Source organism: Colobus angolensis, unplaced genomic scaffold, assembly GCF_000951035.1.
Source record: "Colobus angolensis palliatus isolate OR3802 unplaced genomic scaffold, Cang.pa_1.0 Scaffold31, whole genome shotgun sequence".
Taxonomy (NCBI): domain Eukaryota; kingdom Metazoa; phylum Chordata; class Mammalia; order Primates; family Cercopithecidae; genus Colobus; species Colobus angolensis.
In genome coordinates, this window is record NW_012116377.1 from 8,135,984 (window position 1) to 8,155,268 (window position 19,285).

The 19,285-nt window shown below is 38.1% G+C and overlaps 1 protein-coding gene across 5 annotated transcripts in view; it reads left to right on the forward strand.

Moving 5' to 3' along the window:
* Positions 1-9,970, forward strand: part of ZNF148 (zinc finger protein 148) — a 144,664-nt gene extending 134,694 nt beyond the window's left edge. For 4 of the 5 annotated variants that reach the window (XM_011950764.1, XM_011950766.1, XM_011950765.1 and 1 more), the window contains 2 exons: positions 1,258-1,376; positions 1,642-9,258. In XM_011950764.1, coding sequence (XP_011806154.1) covers positions 1,258-1,376; positions 1,642-3,240 — 1,718 coding nt within the window. In that variant the 3' untranslated portion in view covers positions 3,241-9,258. Of the gene's footprint in view, positions 1-1,257; positions 1,377-1,641 lie in introns of all 5 variants that reach the window. The other variant, XM_011950763.1, reaches the window with a different exon arrangement.
* Positions 9,971-19,285: the final 9,315 nt, after the last annotated feature.

Here is a 19,285-nt window from a genome sequence, read left to right on the forward strand (position 1 = left end):
AGGTACAGATAGAATTCTGTGGAAACTGAAGGATACCTTTCACCTGGGAGAATAGGATAGAGCATCCCAAAGGAGATGAGTTGGGTCTCAAAGGGAATATAGTATTTGAACACCCAAAGGTGGGCCTTCCTGATCAAAGTAACAGCGTGAATCAGGGTAAAAGTAGGAAAGCACAAGATGGTAGGTATTGGTTTGTCTGAAAGGGTTACAAAGAGAAAGAGTGAAATATAAAGATGTAAAAGTAAATCAGAATAGACATAGTGTTAGTTGTCTTTTTAAAATGTGTGTATCTTGTTTTCCCAATTATGTTATAAACTTTAAAGACAAGTAGTATGTTTTATATTTTTAACCTCCTACAACAAGGGCTATGGGTAGACTAGTAGTCTTTGGTAAAATTTTTGTTAAATGTTTGAACAGTAGAAACAGTAGTTTCCCCAACAAGCGTTATTCAAGGTAACTTCTTGTCGCACCCTTCTGTTTACTTAGACTGTGGTTTTATCAGTAAAACTATTCTAGAGCTTTGTAGTAGTGGTTCTTTACAGCTTAGAAATCATTGCTGGGGCCAGTGGCTCAATGGATAACATGCCTGACTATGGATCAGAAGATTCTAGGAGTCATTAGGGAATTTTAAAAAATGGGGGTGGGGGTTGTGTGTTGTGTTATATGTCCAATTAACAATACTCCGTTTAATGCATTCCCTAAATGACATAGGAAGTGCTGGCTTGAGTTGAGGAAAAGAATAAGTATAAACAAACTTAAGACTCTAAGTTCTTTTTATATTTTATTAAATTAGATTTTTAAGGATGTTTTCAGGATTCAGATTTTATTTAACCACAAACATTTTTAAAAAAGAAATTGAGTTAAAAAGCTGTGCCCGGGAATTATGTTGTACTGTGCATGGGTAACTTTTTTTTTTTTAGTGTTACACAATATTTTATATTATTGAAAAAAAGATTAGAAACATCAGCTAGTCTGTTCATATTGCTATAAATTCCTGGCACTGCTGTTCTCCTTGGAAAGAGTATATTACATATGCATATAACAAAAAGACAGGAAAATGGACTGTGCCTGTATTCATCCTTTTCTTTCCAATAGCATATGCTAATCCTTTTCATTTTTATAAAGCAAAATATATTTGATAAATGAAATTGGAAGTTATAACTTTCAAAAGCCATTTATTGTAGAGATTCTTATGGCAAAGCAATTCATTATTTTACAATATTTGTTTTGTTTTAAACTTTCTATATTATGTGCTAGGTGAAAAACCATTTCGCTGTGATGAATGTGGTATGAGATTTATACAAAAATATCATATGGAAAGGCATAAGAGAACTCATAGTGGAGAAAAACCTTACCAGTGTGAATACTGTTTACAGGTAAGAGAGATGGCTTGAAATTCTTCTATTGTAATTAAATTATACAATAATTATAAATTAGATTAGAAAATATTACTACTTAGAACTATTTGAGGGGCCTTCTAACTTATGGATTAGATTTATAATGGAAAATTGGCTCAGTGAGTTTGTTTTGAATTATGTATGTTATCACATTAATATATCTTTATATTAATTGTTTTGTTTCACTTTTTCTTTTCTTGGTTGACCAAAAACACAACCCACTGCCATCCTCCGAATTCAACAGTATTTTTCCAGAACAGATCGTGTATTGAAACATAAACGTATGTGCCATGAAAATCATGACAAAAAACTAAATAGATGTGCCATCAAAGGTGGCCTTCTGACATCTGAGGAAGATTCTGGCTTTTCTACGTCACCAAAAGACAACTCACTGCCAAAAAAGAAAAGGCAGAAAACGGAGAAAAAATCATCTGGAATGGACAAAGAGAGTGCTTTGGACAAATCTGACCTGAAAAAAGACAAAAATGATTACTTGCCTCTTTATTCTTCAAGTACTAAAGTAAAAGATGAATATATGGTTGCAGAATATGCTGTTGAAATGCCACATTCTTCAGTTGGGGGCTCTCATTTAGAAGATGCGTCAGGAGAAATACACCCACCTAAGTTAGTTCTCAAAAAAATTAATAGTAAGAGAAGTCTGAAACAGCCACTGGAGCAAAATCAAACAATTTCACCTTTATCCACATATGAAGAGAGCAAAGTTTCAAAGTATGCTTTTGAACTTGTGGATAAACAGGCTTTACTGGACTCAGAAGGCAATGCTGACATTGATCAGGTTGATAATTTGCAGGAGGGACCCAGTAAACCTGTGCATAGTAGTACTAATTATGATGATGCCATGCAGTTTTTGAAGAAGAAACGGTATCTTCAAGCAGCAAGTAACAACAGCAGGGAATATGCGCTGAATGTGGGTACCATAGCTTCTCAGCCTTCTGTAACACAAGCAGCTGTGGCAAGTGTCATTGATGAAAGTACCACGGCATCCATATTAGAGTCACAGGCACTGAATGTGGAGATTAAGAGTAATCATGACAAAAATGTTATTCCAGATGAGGTACTGCAGACTCTGTTGGATCATTATTCCCACAAAGCTAATGGACAGCATGAGATATCCTTCAGTGTTGCAGATACTGAAGTGACTTCTAGCATATCAATAAATTCTTCAGAAGTACCAGAGGTCACCCCGTCAGAGAATGTTGGATCAAGCTCCCAAGCATCCTCATCAGATAAAGCCAACATGTTGCAGGAATACTCCAAGTTTCTGCAGCAGGCTTTGGACAGAACTAGCCAAAATGATGCCTATTTGAATAGCCCGAGCCTTAACTTTGTGACTGATAACCAGACCCTCCCAAATCAGCCAGCATTCTCTTCCATAGACAAGCAGGTCTATGCCACCATGCCCATCAATAGCTTTCGATCAGGAATGAATTCTCCACTAAGAACAACTCCAGATAAGTCCCATTTTGGACTAATAGTTGGTGATTCACAGCACTCATTTCCCTTTTCAGGTGATGAGACAAACCATGCTTCTGCCACATCAACACAGGACTTTTTGGATCAAGTGACTTCTCAGAAGAAAGCTGAGGCCCAGCCTGTCCACCAAGCTTACCAAATGAGCTCCTTTGAACAGCCCTTCCGTGCTCCATATCATGGATCAAGAGCTGGAATAGCTACTCAATTTAGCACTGCCAATGGACAGGTGAACCTTCGGGGACCAGGGACAAGTGCTGAATTTTCAGAATTTCCCTTGGTGAATGTAAATGATAATAGAGCTGGGATGACATCTTCACCTGATGCCACAACTGGCCAGACTTTTGGCTAAAAAAAAAAAAAAAAAAAAAAAAGTGTAAATAATACTGGCACTTTAGAACAGATTAATCAAGAGTGGGGTTACTCTGTGTAAATGGAGTGCTGTACAGATTTAAGAGCAATGCGTAATAACAAGTTAAGCTGATATGAATAGCAAGATAATCCAAGAACTGCATTTCGTTTGGTTAGTCAGCATTCTTTGAACTGCCTTACATGTTGTCACCTTTATAGAAGCAATGCATTACTTGTTTTAGATCAGAAACTTGCTATTCCACCCACACCAAGTTAAAAAGGAAAAAAAAAAAAAAGACTTTCGCACAATTGTTTCCTAACTGATAACATTGTACATTCTTAGGAGATTAGTAATTGTGTGAAATTTACTCATACTGTTTCTAAGTTTTTCAGCATAGTCATTGCACTTCAGCAGGGAATCTGAGTATACTTTACAGACAGAGTAAACTTAAAAAGTTTAATGTCAAGAGATTATGGCTTAAATAAATTAGTGTGTCCTATAGGGGGAAAAAAACCAAGAAACCACCTTTTAAAAAGAATGATAATGCCATATACCCTTGATTTTCATTTTGCATTATATTGACATGTGTTTTTTTGAAGACAAAAAAGTAATAAAAATCTGATAGTCTAAGACTCCACTATTTAAAAGCCTAATTACTTTAAAAATATGCATACTTTCAAAACTTACCAAAACACACAACTGTTGAAGCAGTCACTTCTCTATGGAAGTGTGCATATTGGTGTCAGTTTCTTTGTACAGTTGTACCTAGATATTTTTTATGATTTTTCATGTGCAGGTATCAAGGTTTTGAAGTTTTAGTAAAAAAAATTCTGTAGATTACATTCCCAAGAACATAATGCTTACACAAAATGTATATTCCACGTTTTAAAGCTTAATTGTATTTTACTTTACATATACACTTCAGTTAACATAGAGCACTTAGAATCTATTTGGTATTTTTGATTTCTCAAAGTAAAAAAAAAATTAGATTTTTAGGTTTGATATGGTTGTGTCATAATCATCTCATAATTGACAATTTTAACTTTTGGCAATAAAAAGAAATTGGGATATCTTTGGAACTGTAAAACCTGGTTTAATCTTTTTCTTCCTAGACTCTTGATAGATTGGATAATTAAACAGCATCCAGAGAAACTAAAGAAATGGGCATTTTAATTGCTTATTTTATCTTGAGTTACTTTTTAATGAACACTGCTCATTACAACTTTACAAACCAAAAGTGTTTACTAATTCCAGTAACTACCATTTCTTTTTCAGCTAGATGAGTGATCGGAAAATTTTTGTTGCATTTCAAAATCTAAATAAACTACAGACTTTATCCTATACCATGAATGTTTTTTTTTAATACTCTGTCTTAAAATAATACAGCATGGTACAATAAATAGTGCTTTTATATATACACACACACACACACACACACACTTTTCTGAAGAATGGTGGTTTGAGTTATGCGTTGGGCAATTTTGATTTTTGGAAGTTATATTAGTTATTGACTCTTTGTTCCAACTTTTTCATTTTTACATTTTGAATTTCTGCCATCTTCGTCACAATGCACATACTGATTTAGCACCAGTGAAAATCTAAAATTAACACCCTTGGAAAATGGAACTATTCTTAGTTTCCATTTTGACTCCTATACTGGCCCTGTAGATGTGCAGTCTTTGTTTCAATATAGAATATGTTATCCATTTAAAGTATTTTTGCTTTAATGTTATTCCAAGACTGTTCTCATAAAGAAAGGGAAGAAATAACTATCCACCCTTAACATCCTTCATTTATTTTGAATATATTGGTGTTTTTATGATAAGGAATATAAATTATATTTAATGTGGTTTCCTCTATGCTTTGGTTATTAAGTTTTGCTTGAAATACTAGTTTTCCCATTTGACAGCTTTCTTTGCTGCCAAAGTTTTCAAGAATTTTAGACTTCTTTGAAGTAAATATTTAAGTTCTGCCATTATTGACTCTTAAGATCGTGTGTGTTGTGCGTTACATAATTACAAAAAGGCTTCATTCAGGTGATACGTTAAAAATGGAACTGTGCTCGCCCTAGATAGGCATTGGTATTTTTCTCATAGTACTTTTGATGAGAGTAGGCATTTATTTCTTGAGTTGTTTTGGAGCCTGATCAAAAATTTTGTTCCATGGAGAACTTGATGTAATTTTGATACAGTGTAGAGGTTTTTTCAGTTGTTTTAACATCACCAGCACAGTTTTTAGGATGTGACTCTTGCTGAGCACTTAGGGTAAGCTTGGGAAGGAAGGCCTTTGAAAATGGTAGTTACGCAAGCTGACTTTTCAGGTGTTGCATTCCTGTTTTCACACATTTCTTTAAATCTACATAATGGCAGACTTTTCTACCAGGTTATAAGCATTTTTTAGATAAGTGATACTCAGCCAGCATAACTTACTGACTTACCATTTATGTATAGTCATCACTCTCTTACTGTGAAATTCCAAATGCCTACCAGAGTTACCTTGTTCTATCATAATATGATAAACATCTCAACAGTTTTGGGTTTCCCCACTTTGGTTCAGAAGGTTATTTAATTTCTATCTGGGCATTAATGGAGAAAATAAGTAGCCTTGTGTGCTGCTTTAGATTGAAACATGGAGGCTATGAGATACTATTTTGCAATTCATGTTTCTCATTTCTCACAGTGAGCGCATTGTTCTATAAAAACATGCTGGTACACCCTTAAACTTTTGATCAATCTGAGTGAGGTGTGCTTTTCCTCTTGGGACCTACTCTCACGTTTGAAGATTGGAAACATCACGTTAGATGAGGTAATATCTCTTGAACATCTTCTAAAGGGTTTTTTAAAACCTTATTGCACACATATTTCATTTGTTTTGAGTATTTAAGTGGCTCTTAAATGTTTTGGGTCTACATGCAAATGTGGTACTTGATAAGGTAGAAATCCATCTTCGTAGCTGTGACTGAGGGTGCCAGCCATCGGTCAGGTCATTTTTATATCAAGAGGCAGAAGGCAGTTATGTCAAAAATTGTGCTCAGGGCAGGATTTCCTTTCCACAGAGGAGAGACACTTGCAGAGTGCCAGCTAGGTTAGATCTTTTGCCACTTCTTTCATTTGATTAATTTGGGTTTTTAAAGGGCTGTTTAAAAAAAAAAAAAAGAAAAAAGAAAAAAAAAAAGGCCGGGCTGGGAAACTTTAAAAAGTAGGCATTACTGTAGTACTGCATTTCTTAGACTTAGAACATTTTAAACTAGAACTCATTTTTTTCCACAGTATATTTACTTGAAGAAGCACTATAATAATCAGAAATATTTTGAGTCTGAAATTTAATTTAAAACCTTTTCCGTTTCAAATTGCTTTATTTCAGGGAAATAATTTTCCAGTTGTTTTGCTATATTCTGCAAATAAAAACCGTGTTTCCTTTTTTCACTTAAACTTTGGTAGGAAACAAACTGAAGCAGACAAACATTTCTTGTTATGTTTGTTGCTTTCTTTAATCCAATGGATAAAAAAGTAAAACCCTGTAAACATTATTTTATTTTTTTATGCAATACCATGCTGTAAATATGGTTCATCAAATAAGGATGTACCTATGATTGAATCTTTAATTCTGCACAGTTAGAGTTTATATATAAACGTGTCTTGACAATCAAGGACTTTTATGTGAGTCTTCCTTTATGATGTTTATTAATGTTATGCATTCCATTTGTTTTGAAGTGAGTACCAATGTGCTAATTTGTATTGTCTGAAAGTATGTAATGTTTTTACAGCTTGTTTTTAAGAATCTGTAAATATGTACAAACAAATCACAGTACTGCTTTATGTTAGAAGGCATATGATGTTGTACTGTATGTAAGCAATAATACATAGCAGTGCTAACTTTACAAGTAGCATCAGGAAAGTTCTAAAAACATTTCAGAGTTATTAATTATCCTTATTTCATTTAATAATGATTATCTTTAATCAGTTTTTATAAGCAAATTCCATTGTTCCTCCTATTGGAACGTAACACTGTTTACACAGCATAATTGAAGTTGCAGGGGAGACAGGCTAAATCTGACTTCATCTGTACTCACTTTCACTAAGCATTGAATGGCCTTACCACTCTTCTGCAAGATGGAGGAAGACCGCAAAACTTAGTGCCCATCACACTGAAGGAAGGGATGTGGTTTTTTTTCCTGCTTCTGTACTGCTACCTAACTTTGTGATTTGCTTTGGATTTTAATATTTGTTTCTGTTTTAGATTCAAGCCCGTAAGTTTTGAGGTGACTTCAGCTCCATTGTGAAATAGATAGTTCTCTTCATATTTCATAACTACATTTCAATAATTCTAAACTTTCTACATTGATTTTTAGATACTTATTTTTCAAGCTTGATTTCTCAGCTGATCAGATGAATTTATTCAACTTCAATACAAAGAAAGACAAACCTATTATAGTTTCAAGTGAGTAGATATTATACTGTACAGAACAGCTATTTGAACACACACATCACTGCTTTAGAAATAAAACCGCCAATTTATAAATGTATATGACCTACATTTTATAGGAAAAAAATGTTTTTAAATGCTAGTCATTTATATAATGTGCTTTGAAGGATTTGCTAGTCCACTTCTGTCACTTTTTAGTACACTGGTATCTTTTATATGTAATGTATGCTTTTTATTATTGTAGCAAAGCATTTCAGTAGAAAGAATTTTGCAACAATATGGGGGAAATTTTTCATTGTTGGATTTGAATTATACTGGATTTTATCTGTGTAGTCTTACTTGTCTTTATTTTAATGCTGTCTGAAGGGAACTTGGTATCCAAATAAAGCAGGTAACCTCATTTTACTTCAAGGGCATACTGTGTAGTGCTGAATTTAATCTGAAAATCTGATGATTTTGAAAAGAAAAACAAGTTTATAAACATTGTACAGAAGAAATTAAATGTGTGATGGAAATCCTGATGGTGGAGCACGTTGAATTTTCTGATATATAGTGTTATTTTCCTGGGATCCCCTATGCCTTCTTTGTATTTCAACTAATAAAAGAAAAACCCTGTCATTAAAACTGGTAAGATAATAGGATATTCTGATTATACAGTATTACTATTCCTATCCCATTTTCTGACCTTTTCTCAATCACTGTAAATTTTTATTTTCTATTTCCTGTTGATAATTAAATATGTACATAATATAGACACTGTTGTATAGAACTGAATGAATTGGGTTGCTATGCTTGAGTGGGTAGTGAAATGGAAATATTTGATGAATACTGAGAGTTCCTAAAATGCCAGAGCAAATTTTCGAGGGAAAGGGGGCATCATGTGTCTTGGGAAGGTTGCGTCAGGTTGTTTCTTCAACTCCCTAAGAAATTATTGTGAAGGACTCAACTGCAAACTCGGGATCAGATACAAAATGGGTCTTTCCTTCCCCTCTCCCCCAAAAAATAGGAGCACTAAATTTTAAAATCTACTCAGGTGACAATTGCTTTGCAATGAAACTTATCACATTGAAATTTTCACTGTTAAATAAAAAGATATTTGTGATATTTTTAAATACAAACTTTTGCATCAGTAGTCAGCATCCTGACAATTGAAATTTGGTAAGTCGATATATTTTAAAATATTTTGCTCTCCAAATAGAATTGTTTTTAAACAATTGGGAGGATTTTTTGTTTCTTTAAATCTATTTTAATTGTCATTGTAAAAACAATCTTGCTTGACCCTATATTATGCCATGAATGAATTGCTGAGCCTTTATGATACGGTGAAAGCTTGTTTCATGCATAGTCATGGAACATAGAGATGTTCTTTAAACTGACCTATTGATAAGAGGTTTAATGAGTTTCACGGCTTTCAACACTATTGTCATATAGTTATCTTTGCCATTTGGAGTTTATAAAACCATTTTATGTATTGTGATACTAAAGAAAGTTGTTTTGCTTTACTTTAAATTGAATTATCAGACTAATATTTGCAAATTCTGCATTTTAAATGTGGACACTGGCTGTTTGAAAAATAAAAAATAATAGAATACAGTTTTATGGGTAATTTTCGAGCTGAATTTTTCACAATATTCTGAACCAAATAACGAATGGTAAATATGCAAAAATCATGGTGCATAGATTTAACAGTAAAGAGAAAAGTATGTCTGTGTGGAATTAACAGTTACACAAATTGGGTAACAATTATCAGGGCCTTTATTATAGTTTTGTGTGGAATGTTATTTATTAGACAGTTCTAAAATGCAAGAGTCAAATGTTACTGTCATTGAATATTTTAGACTTGAAACGTGTTTATCATAGGGCTAAGAAAATATGTGGTTTTTTCTTTACAGATAAGATTCTGTTAACCCACTATCAGCATATGTGGGATTTCTTTTCTTTTTTCTTTCATTAGTGGAGATTTGTTTTCATCCATCTACCACCTTGCCAGTACCCTAGCTTGTGACCAGCGGGATGCATTGTAAGAAAGTTGTCTGCAGTTAGGAGTGCAGTCTGGGTCCATGGAACAAATTTAAACTAATTGGCCCTTGCAATGATCAGTCCTAGGACCCTGGCCTTATTAGCATGGTGCTTTAACCAATTGTACATAATAATACCACTGATAGTCTACTAATGCATTTCCTAGATCCCAGTTTTTCTTGAATGATTAGGAATGGTGGGGAGAGGGGTGGGGAGATACTCTACATGATACTTCTCCAGTCTTCTAAAGATTATAAGAAAAAATAAAAAATTGAAGTCACTTGAATTAATGTGTTGTCATTGAGTCTTACTTGACAATTTATCATGCACAAAGTGAGTATGAAGATTTTTCTGATTGTATGTTTGGATTGAATTTAAAAATTTTTTTTCAGAGTGCTGGTTGTTCTGTTTTCTTTCTTCTCTGGTAAACCTGATAGGATATAAATTATATTCATATGATGCATAAAGAATAAATGGAGGTGAAAAGTTTTAAGTGAACTAAAGCTAAAATTTGGGTCTCATAATTTTCATTCTTTTGTCATTTTCAAGTGTAATTAAAAGGAACATTTTACCCAGACACTCACATAGCTGCATATGCGTATGTGTAAGAGCTGGGATGTGAAATGTGATATTGTAAATTAGAATGACATCTCAAAGTGATTTTCAAGTGACTGGGAAAACTCAGGTTTAGAAACGGACTTGAATTGTTAGAGAACATTTGAGCATTTACATATTTACCCACTAATACAGATGAACTTTTAAAGTTGTAACCTTAATTTTCCCTAGCTTCTCATTCTTAATAAGGTTCTGAAAATACGATGTTGTGTCAAGGTGGGGAAGGGAGCCAAAGAAATGCCTTGCCCATGGTAGGAACTGTGTTTTCTATTGATTTGAATCCACTGGGGCTGACTTCTTTGACCCTACATTCATTCAGCACCAATCACCTGTCTAATAACAGGCATTGTGCTTCCTGTGTATAATAGATGGTTGAGGCCATTAGCATCTTTATTTGACCATGTGAAAGGTATTTATAGTGTTATCAATTGCAGGTTGCAGTATTGTTCTTTAGATTATTCAAGCAAACAATGAGTGTTAAGATGTGTTGGATGCTATGCTGAGTAATCTTATCCCTCGAACTTGTGAGTACATTTATTCCCTGTTTTAGGATAGGATTGGAAAATATAATCTTAATAAATTCCACAAGATAGAAAATACATACAGACTAAAAAAGTGGAAATAGGGAACATTGTCAAAAATTATACTCTACCTAAAATAACAGAGTTAGGGATAGGATTCAAGCCTGGACTGTGCAAATGAGAAATAGACTTTGTTTTGAAGGAACTGACCTACCAGAGGACTGAGGTTCACACACGTGAGAGTGAAAATACACTAGAGGGTCACCTGTACCCCACTGCGGGGTTGGAAATGGGTGGTAAGAGATGGTTTCCTGGAAGTGGAGAAATAACTAAACCAAGGCTGATTCGTCATTCTAGCACAGTCCTCATGGAAAGGTATTAATATTTTAAACACTTTGAAGTCATATGCTACTTGTTCAGTCCTCCCAGACTACAATTATGTTTATGGTGCGTTATGTTAAATAACTTCCAGCTGTCTGTATATATGATTCTCTCTCTTGGCCATTTCCTTCAAGGTGTTTTGGCCTCTGAAACTTACCTTTTAAACTTCAGATATGGTAGTTTCCCCTATGGGAAAACTATGGGAGTTTCAGCACCATCACCCTAACGCAACTTTTGTGAAGACAGTATGAGGGTTAAGACTGATTGCTAGATCACGAAATGGCTGAAAGAGGACATAGCAGAGTAAAGGCATGCAGAGTAATTTGCATAAGATGGCTGAGAGCACAGAAGATGGCCAAGAGCAGTTTGTGCATTGTTGGGAGGTGGGGGAGGGGGAGAATATACACAGAGTCTAGTAATATGTGTGTAAAAAATAGGGTTTTCTTTGTGGATTGTTTTATGGTTTTTTTGGGGGGGAGGGGGATGGAGTCTTGCTCTGTGCCCCAGGCTGGAATGCAATGGCATGATCATAGCTCACTGCAGCCTTGTACTCCTAGGCTCAAGTGATCCCCTTGCTTCAGCCCCCCGAGTAGGTGGGACTACAGGCATGTGCCACCATACCCAGTTATGTTTATTATGTTGTATAGAGACAGGGTTTTGCTGTGTTTCCCAGGCTTGCTGTTAAACTCCCGGTCTCAAGTGATCACCCTACCTCGGACTAAAAATATCCTTTAAGAAAGTACTTCCAAGGCAGCATATCCAATGCTGCATGGGACAGCTTTAAATGAGCTATGCATGTTTTTTGTTGAGGATGATCGTGAGACAGTAGAACTGTAGTTTGATAATATTCTATAGGCTGCATGGGCAAATAAGGGACAGTGAAATAAACAGAGGACTTAAGAGGATTAAATCACTGCTCTGCCTTGATTGATCTGTGTAGCCTTGCTCAAGTCACATTTTTCTGAGCCTCAACTTTCTCATCTGCAAAATAAGGATAATAAATGCCTACATGAATTGCTGTGAATGTCAAATCACTTGAGATAATTTGTAAACTGTAAATTACTAAATACATACCATATTCAGATTTTATGTATTTATTTTTTTAAAGGAGTCTCGCTCTTTTGCCCAGGTGGAGTGCAGTGGCATGATCATAGCTCACTGTATCCTCGCACTCGGGCTCTAGAGATCCTCTTGCCTCAGCCTCCTGAAGAACTGAGGCTTCACACTTGCTCCACTACGTCTAGCTAATCTTTGTTTTATTTTTTATAGAGACAGGGTTTTTTTGTTTGTTTGTTTGTGTTACCCAGGCTGGTCTTAAAATCCTGGACAGAAGCAGTCCTCCCGCCTTGGCCTCCCGAAGTGTTGGGATTGCAGGTGTGATTACACTGTGCCCAGCCTATCCAGATTTTGAAGCGGCACAAAAGCAAGATAGAGCAGAGTTGGGCAAGTGTATTTACTGTATTCAGTAAATACAGATTCCAAATACTTTGGAATCTGGTGGGGGTGGGGTGGGAGATAAATAAGAAAATTAGCAAACAATGTGGGGTAGATTGTATTTCCCGTATGCTCTTCTTACAATATGATGTTGGGATTCCTTCAAAAGAGTTAGGGTCTATGTTACCTCCCATTGAGCCTGAGTGGACCTTTTTAAGTGCCCCAACCAATAGGAGAAATGGTAGAAATGACACTACATGACTTTTTGGGCTAGGTCCTAAAGGCAGTAGGGAGTCTGGCTTCCTCACAATTGGAAGCCTCATTTCATGTAAAGCAGAACATGTAATAACTTTCACTTGTAGACAATATTATCTTTCAAAAGACTGAAGAAGATATGAAAGTCTGTCTGGATTTAATTGACCAAGGAATAACTAGTTAGTGAGGCAGAAGTGATAGGAATTTTGTAAATGAGTGATTACTTATCTCATAATTTGTGTTCACTGACAAATGGAGTACGGGGTATTATAAAGCACATGCCCTAAACCTTAGGAACATAATTCAAAAAGCTTCATTAAAAAACTATGACTGTAGCCTGGGCAACATACAGAGACCCCATCTCTCAAAAACACTTTTAAAAATCACCCAGGTGTGATGGTGCACACCTAAAGTCCCAGCAGTTCAGGAGGCCGAGATGGCAGGATCACAAGCTCAGGAGGTTGGGGCTGCAGTGAGCCGTGATCGCGCCACTGCACTCCACCTGGGGTGTCAGAGCGAGACCCTGTCTCAAAAAAAAGTATGATTTCATTATCACATACCCTGAACGAGATGGAACATTCTGGATGAAGTCTAGACAACACTGACATACATTGCCACAAATGAGAAACAATAAGCAGAAGTGTCATCCTACAAAAGAAAGGGAATATACTGGGGTGGAGGTCCCCACTTTCTCACTCCTAAGCTACTGGTTAATCATGAACAGGAACCTGGCCAATCCGTGATTCAAAAGCACAGTTATGGACAATGAGGTTAAGACATTGGAACCACTTTCTTCTCTCTCCCTTTTTTTCTCTTACATTATTTTTCTTTCACTATTTCTGTTCCTTCTTTGCTATTCTTTTTTCTTTCTTTCTTTCTTTCTCCTGAGTGTCTATACCATAATCACAGGTATACATCGAATAGAAGCAAGCAGCAGATGCTATGTGATGAGATTTGAAGCCCTGCCTCTCATGCAGGTTAGGCTTATTTGTTTTTTAGTATTCATATTTCAGGAACATTCAAAACTAAATTGATCATCAGGAGAATATTGTGAGACCCCCCTGGATTAGTTTGTAAGCTTCTTAAAGGCATTAAGTTCAGAGAGCATAAAGCTACCTCACACAATGAGCAAGTGTGAATGAATGAGCAATGCTAGGGGGTACAGGAGGCATTCAGAGGGCTATCTGAAGGTATTAGAAGTGTGGTGGAGATTCAATGGCATTAAGATGATGCTATAATCCAGGGGCCTGGAAGTGCCAGAATTCTGCACTCAACTACAACTTGCACTTGCCATAACCTTAAAAAAAAAAATTCCCTAAAGTGGCAAACAAGAATCAATGGCCAGTGGGAAACAAGGCACCCTCTTAACAGGTGCTATGCCCATTTCCCAAACCCTAGTGTAGAAATGAGCTAGAGGATGTGGCTGGAACTAGAAGGCCTCTAGAGCCACTTCCTTCCCCGTGGCACCTTACCATCTCACACTGACGGGGGCATTTCAGTATACGAGAATCCAGTGAATAAGGAGTAGGATGACCAGGACTCATCAGCGAGCAGGTGGGCCCCAGCCCTTTTCTCACTGCTCCAGTTGCATAGGAGCAAAGAAAGGAAGAAGCAAAAAAGAGACATGTCCACATGTGAGGCCTAGTAATGGAAAATGCTCACTGCTGGATGGGGTTCAGTAAGTATTCTACGATCTGATCAGTCAGGCCACTCCTGGAGAGCAGGGCTTGTGAATATTTCTCAAATTCTTTGGAAGCCTCCCTCCCTTTACCTCTACCACAGCCCAAACCACCTCCAGGTGTTGCCTGGGTTTCTGTAAGTTTCTGTACATACGCTCTTGTTGGCCTCTGGTTCTTGCTCCACATAACAGCCATACATCAGCAGCTTCCCAGTTGTTACTCAGAGAAACATGGCATTCCTTACCTTGGCCCTGTGTAGTCATCTGCTGCCCGTAGCCCCCGCCTTCCCTACAGTAAGCCTCTCATCCTCTCTGCTCTTTCACCACTGGACTGTTTTCAGCTTTGGATAACTTGGTCATGCCCTCTTGCGCTACAAAGGCACTATTTTCTGTCTACACTCTATTAAACCTCTCATACTCCCACCCCATGCATCCCTTGGATTTCAGCCCCTAGCATCGCTTTCCCAGAAAAACTTATCCTGATTTTCCTGATTGGGTCACGTTAACCATTTCAGAATCTCTCTCTCATCACTGTACAGTTTCTCTAGCTTCTAGATGGCTGTTTGTCATGTGTGAGAATTTGATGAATGTCTGCTTTGCCTGCCTGCCCAGAGCGGTCTTGCTTCCCACTGTGTGTTCTGTGTTGGCCACAGTCCTTGGTGAGCAACAGATGTTTGGTGAATGTGGTCGAAGGAGAGGATGCAGGCCCCCTGCGTTATATCCAAGGATGCAAAGAGAGCTTGCCGGTCCTGCAGAAGAATCACTGCCAGGGAGTTTGAGGCTCTGGATAACCGCAGTAAGACCAGAAAACCGGACATGGGATTTTCAAAATGGGAGGGAAAATAGTGGATTGTGAAACCAAGAGATAGCTGATCTGGATTTCAGTTCCCAGTAAAATTCTAGAATGTTCATAACCACTCTGCCAGGTAGGCTCAGCAGGTCTTAATCATTAACTCCATGCTACAAGTAAGAAAATGGACGCTTAGACACATTGGAGACCGTGGGCAAGGTCACACAGTGAAGACGGAGAACCAGGTCTCAGATCCAGACCTGACTTCTCTCATCTGCACTCTAGAGAGCCTGTCACTGGGTCTGCCATAGATGGTATTTGAGTAAAAGCTAATGCTAATCACTTTGTTGTCTCAGTCTAGTGAGGCTGCCACTGTCATCATAAAATAATCTGGACCCTGTTTCTCAGGCTCCTTTCTGCATCACATTTTGTTTTGTGCTCCCACCAGGTCCTAGCCCATGACAGATGCCAGGTGGCTGATAGAGGCAGAATGACTTTCTCTTGTCAGGGCAAACCCCCAGAATCAACAAATAGCCTAGATCCTGGAGGAGAGACCTGCCCAACAGGAGCTGAACGCCTGACACCAGGAAAGCCATGGCCCCTCCCTCTCCATTCTGTCTTACCAGGGAAACTGGAGGAAGAAGACTGGCCCACCCCAACTTCTCTGGGAGCGAGGCGCTCTCAGCCCGTGTGAGGGGCTTGTGCTTTGTTCAGGCCTGCATCTCCTGAGTCACCCCCTCCCAACTCCCCAGAATGCTGGGTGGCTCTCTGGCAGGACACTCTCTTTGACCTGGGGCTCTTGGAAGTGCTTTTCAAAGTCCATGAAGAAGGAAAACCTTTTTCTGTTTTCTCTCTTCGCCTGGATTAAACAGGCTGCATTGTGTAGAGGAGAGAGCCTGGCATTGGCATGAGACCTAGGTTCCCATCTCGGCTCCACCCTCAGAGCTGGCAAACCCTTGTGAGTGTGTGCAGAATTCCTGTGATTTTTTTAAATAGGCAGGCTTGCCCTAGGGAGGTGCATCACAATGAGCAACTAAAACATATATGCAGTTTATATAAGTACTCTGTTTAAATAGTAAATTACTTGTGCTGCCTCAGTGATATATCCACCTTCTCCCTGTCATTGAAAATTGTAACTACAATAAGACACCACTGCCAACAAGACATATTCTATCTCTCAGGTGTTTTGAAGAGGGGAAAAAAAACTATTGGGCTAGAAATCTCATGATTTTCAAACCTTGGCTGAGCATTAGAATCATCTGAGAAGTTTAAAGAAAATACTGATTTCCAGGCCCCACCCCAGACCAATTAAGTAATTAAGTCAGAATATCTGGAGGTGGGTCCCCCAGGTACTGGCATTTTCTGAAACCACCCCTAGGTGATTATAAAAAGTACACCACACTAGGGAATCCACCTCTTGAAGCACTTTTGACTGTGGTTCCAGGGCCTAGGTTATGAGATAGATATGTTTTTGTGTACATACCTATTCACATCATGACTTAATGTTTTCAACCTGCTTTCCCATTCCTGTTCTGGTTGACCTTGTTGGAGCCCTGATCCCTCTCCAGGGTTCAGACTTTCTGACAAATGACACTGTCTTTCAGGTTATGCTTTTGTTGCCAGCCTTCACACAGAAGGCAGTTCTCAGTGTCAGCCACTGGAAGGAAAGAGGTGATAGAGCATCTGTGGCTGAGCTGGGTGAGACACGCAAAGCAATAGGCTCACTATTGTGTGCTTCACCTTGACCTTGAGTTGTTACTGAATAGAGAAAAAGGTGAGTTTAAGACTGGGCATGGTGGCTCACGCCTATAATCCCAGCAGGCGGATCACCTGAGCTCGGGAGTTCAAGACCAGCCTGGCCAACATGGTGAAACCCTGTCTTTACTAAAAATACAAAATCACCCACGCATGGTGGTGCATGCCAGCTACTCGGGAGGCTGAGGCAGGAGAATCTCTTGAACCCTGGAGGTGGAGGTTGCCATGAGCCAAGATCGCGCCATTGCACTCCAGCCTGGGCAATAAAAGCGAAACTCCATCTAAAAAAAAAGGTGAGTTTAATAACAATATTTTTTTTTTATGTATAACTGAGCTTCAAAAACAATGAATTCAAACAATGAAATAAATAGAACTACTTTGAAAGGAAATAAAATGTTTTAATTTTTTAACCTTGGTTGGATGTTCTAGGTATTCACTATCACTGCATAACGATTACCCCAAACCTTAGTGGCTTACAACAACGACAGTAATTTATTTTCTCTTATGGTTTCTGTGAGTCAGGAATTCAGACAGAGCCCAGCAAGCACAGCTTGTCTTTGCTCTACAACGCCTGGAACCTCCACCGGGAACTGGAATCATCTGCAGGCTTGTTTCACTCACATGTCCAGTGGTTGACACTGGCTATTGGCTGGAACACCCACAAGTGGCCTCTCCCTGTGGCCTGGGCTTCCTCACAACATGGTGGCTGAATCCCAAGGGTAAGTGCACTGACAGTGAGGAAGCCAGGCTCCCTATTGCCTTTAGGACCTAACCCACAAAGTCATGTAGTGTCATTTCTACCATTTCTCCTATTGGTTGGGGTACTTACAAAGGTCCACTCAGGCTCAATGGGAGGTAACATAGACCCTAACTCCTTTTGAAGGAATCCCAACATCATATTGTAAGAAGAGCAATCTGGGAAATACAATCTGCCAAACACTGTTTGTTTTTAATTTTCTTATTCATCTCCCACCCCACCCCCTCCAGATTCCAAAGTAACGTATGCTCATTGCAAGAAAAAAAAAATTAAATAAAAATCCAGAATGGACTGGTTTGGTGGTTCACGCCTATAATCCCAGCACTTTGCGGGGCTTAGGCAGGAGAATTACCTGAGACCAGCCTGGGCAACATAGTGAGACCCTGTCTCTACCACAACAACAACAAAAATTCAGAATTTGTACTCCCAAGTCTATACTCACTATCTCAATCCCTCCCTGGCGATAACCACTATTAACAGATTGATGTGTATTTTTCTTTTTTCTTTTCTCTTTTTTTTTGAGATGGAGTTTTGCTCTCATTGTCCAGGCTGGAGTCCAATGGCATGATCTAGGCTCACTGCAACCTCCGCCTCCCGGGTTCAAGCGATTCTCCTGCCTCAGCCTCCAGAGTAGCTGGAATTACAGGCATGCACCACCACACTCAGCTAATTTTTTTTGTATTTTTAGTAAAGACGGAATTTTTCCATGTTGGTCAGACTGGTCTTGAACTCCCAACCTCAGGTAATCCACCCACCTCGGTCTCCCAAAGTGCTGGGATTACAGGCATGAGCCACTGCACCCGGCTGTATTTTTCTGTACAAAACACACACATATATAGAGTACATATATATATAGTACATATATATAGTATATATATATATACTGTATACATATATTGTGTATATATATGTACTATATACATATGTACACACTGCTTTTTGAAAAACACTATATATTATTCTTCAACTTGCTGTATTTATTCATTATTATGTAATGAACAGAGTTCCATGTTAGCACATATGGAAACACTTAATTCTTTGTTTCTTTCTTTCTTTTTTTTTTTTTTGAGATGGAGTCTCACTCTGTCAGCCAGGCTGGGAGTACAGTGGCATCATCTCAGTGCATTGCAACCTCTGCCTCCCAGGTTCAAGCAATTCTCGTGCCTCAACCTCCTGAGTAGATTACAGGCACACACCATGATGCCTAGCTAATTTTTGTTGTATGTTTATTAGAAATGAGGTTTTTAGGCCGAGGCGGGTGTATCATCTGAAGTCAGGAGTTCAAGACAAGCCTGGCCAACATGATGAAACCCCATCTCTACTAAAAATACAAAAATTAGCCGGGTGTGGTGGTGGCACCTGTAATCCCAGCTACTCAGGAGGCTGAGGCAGGAGAATCTCTTGAACCCTGGAGG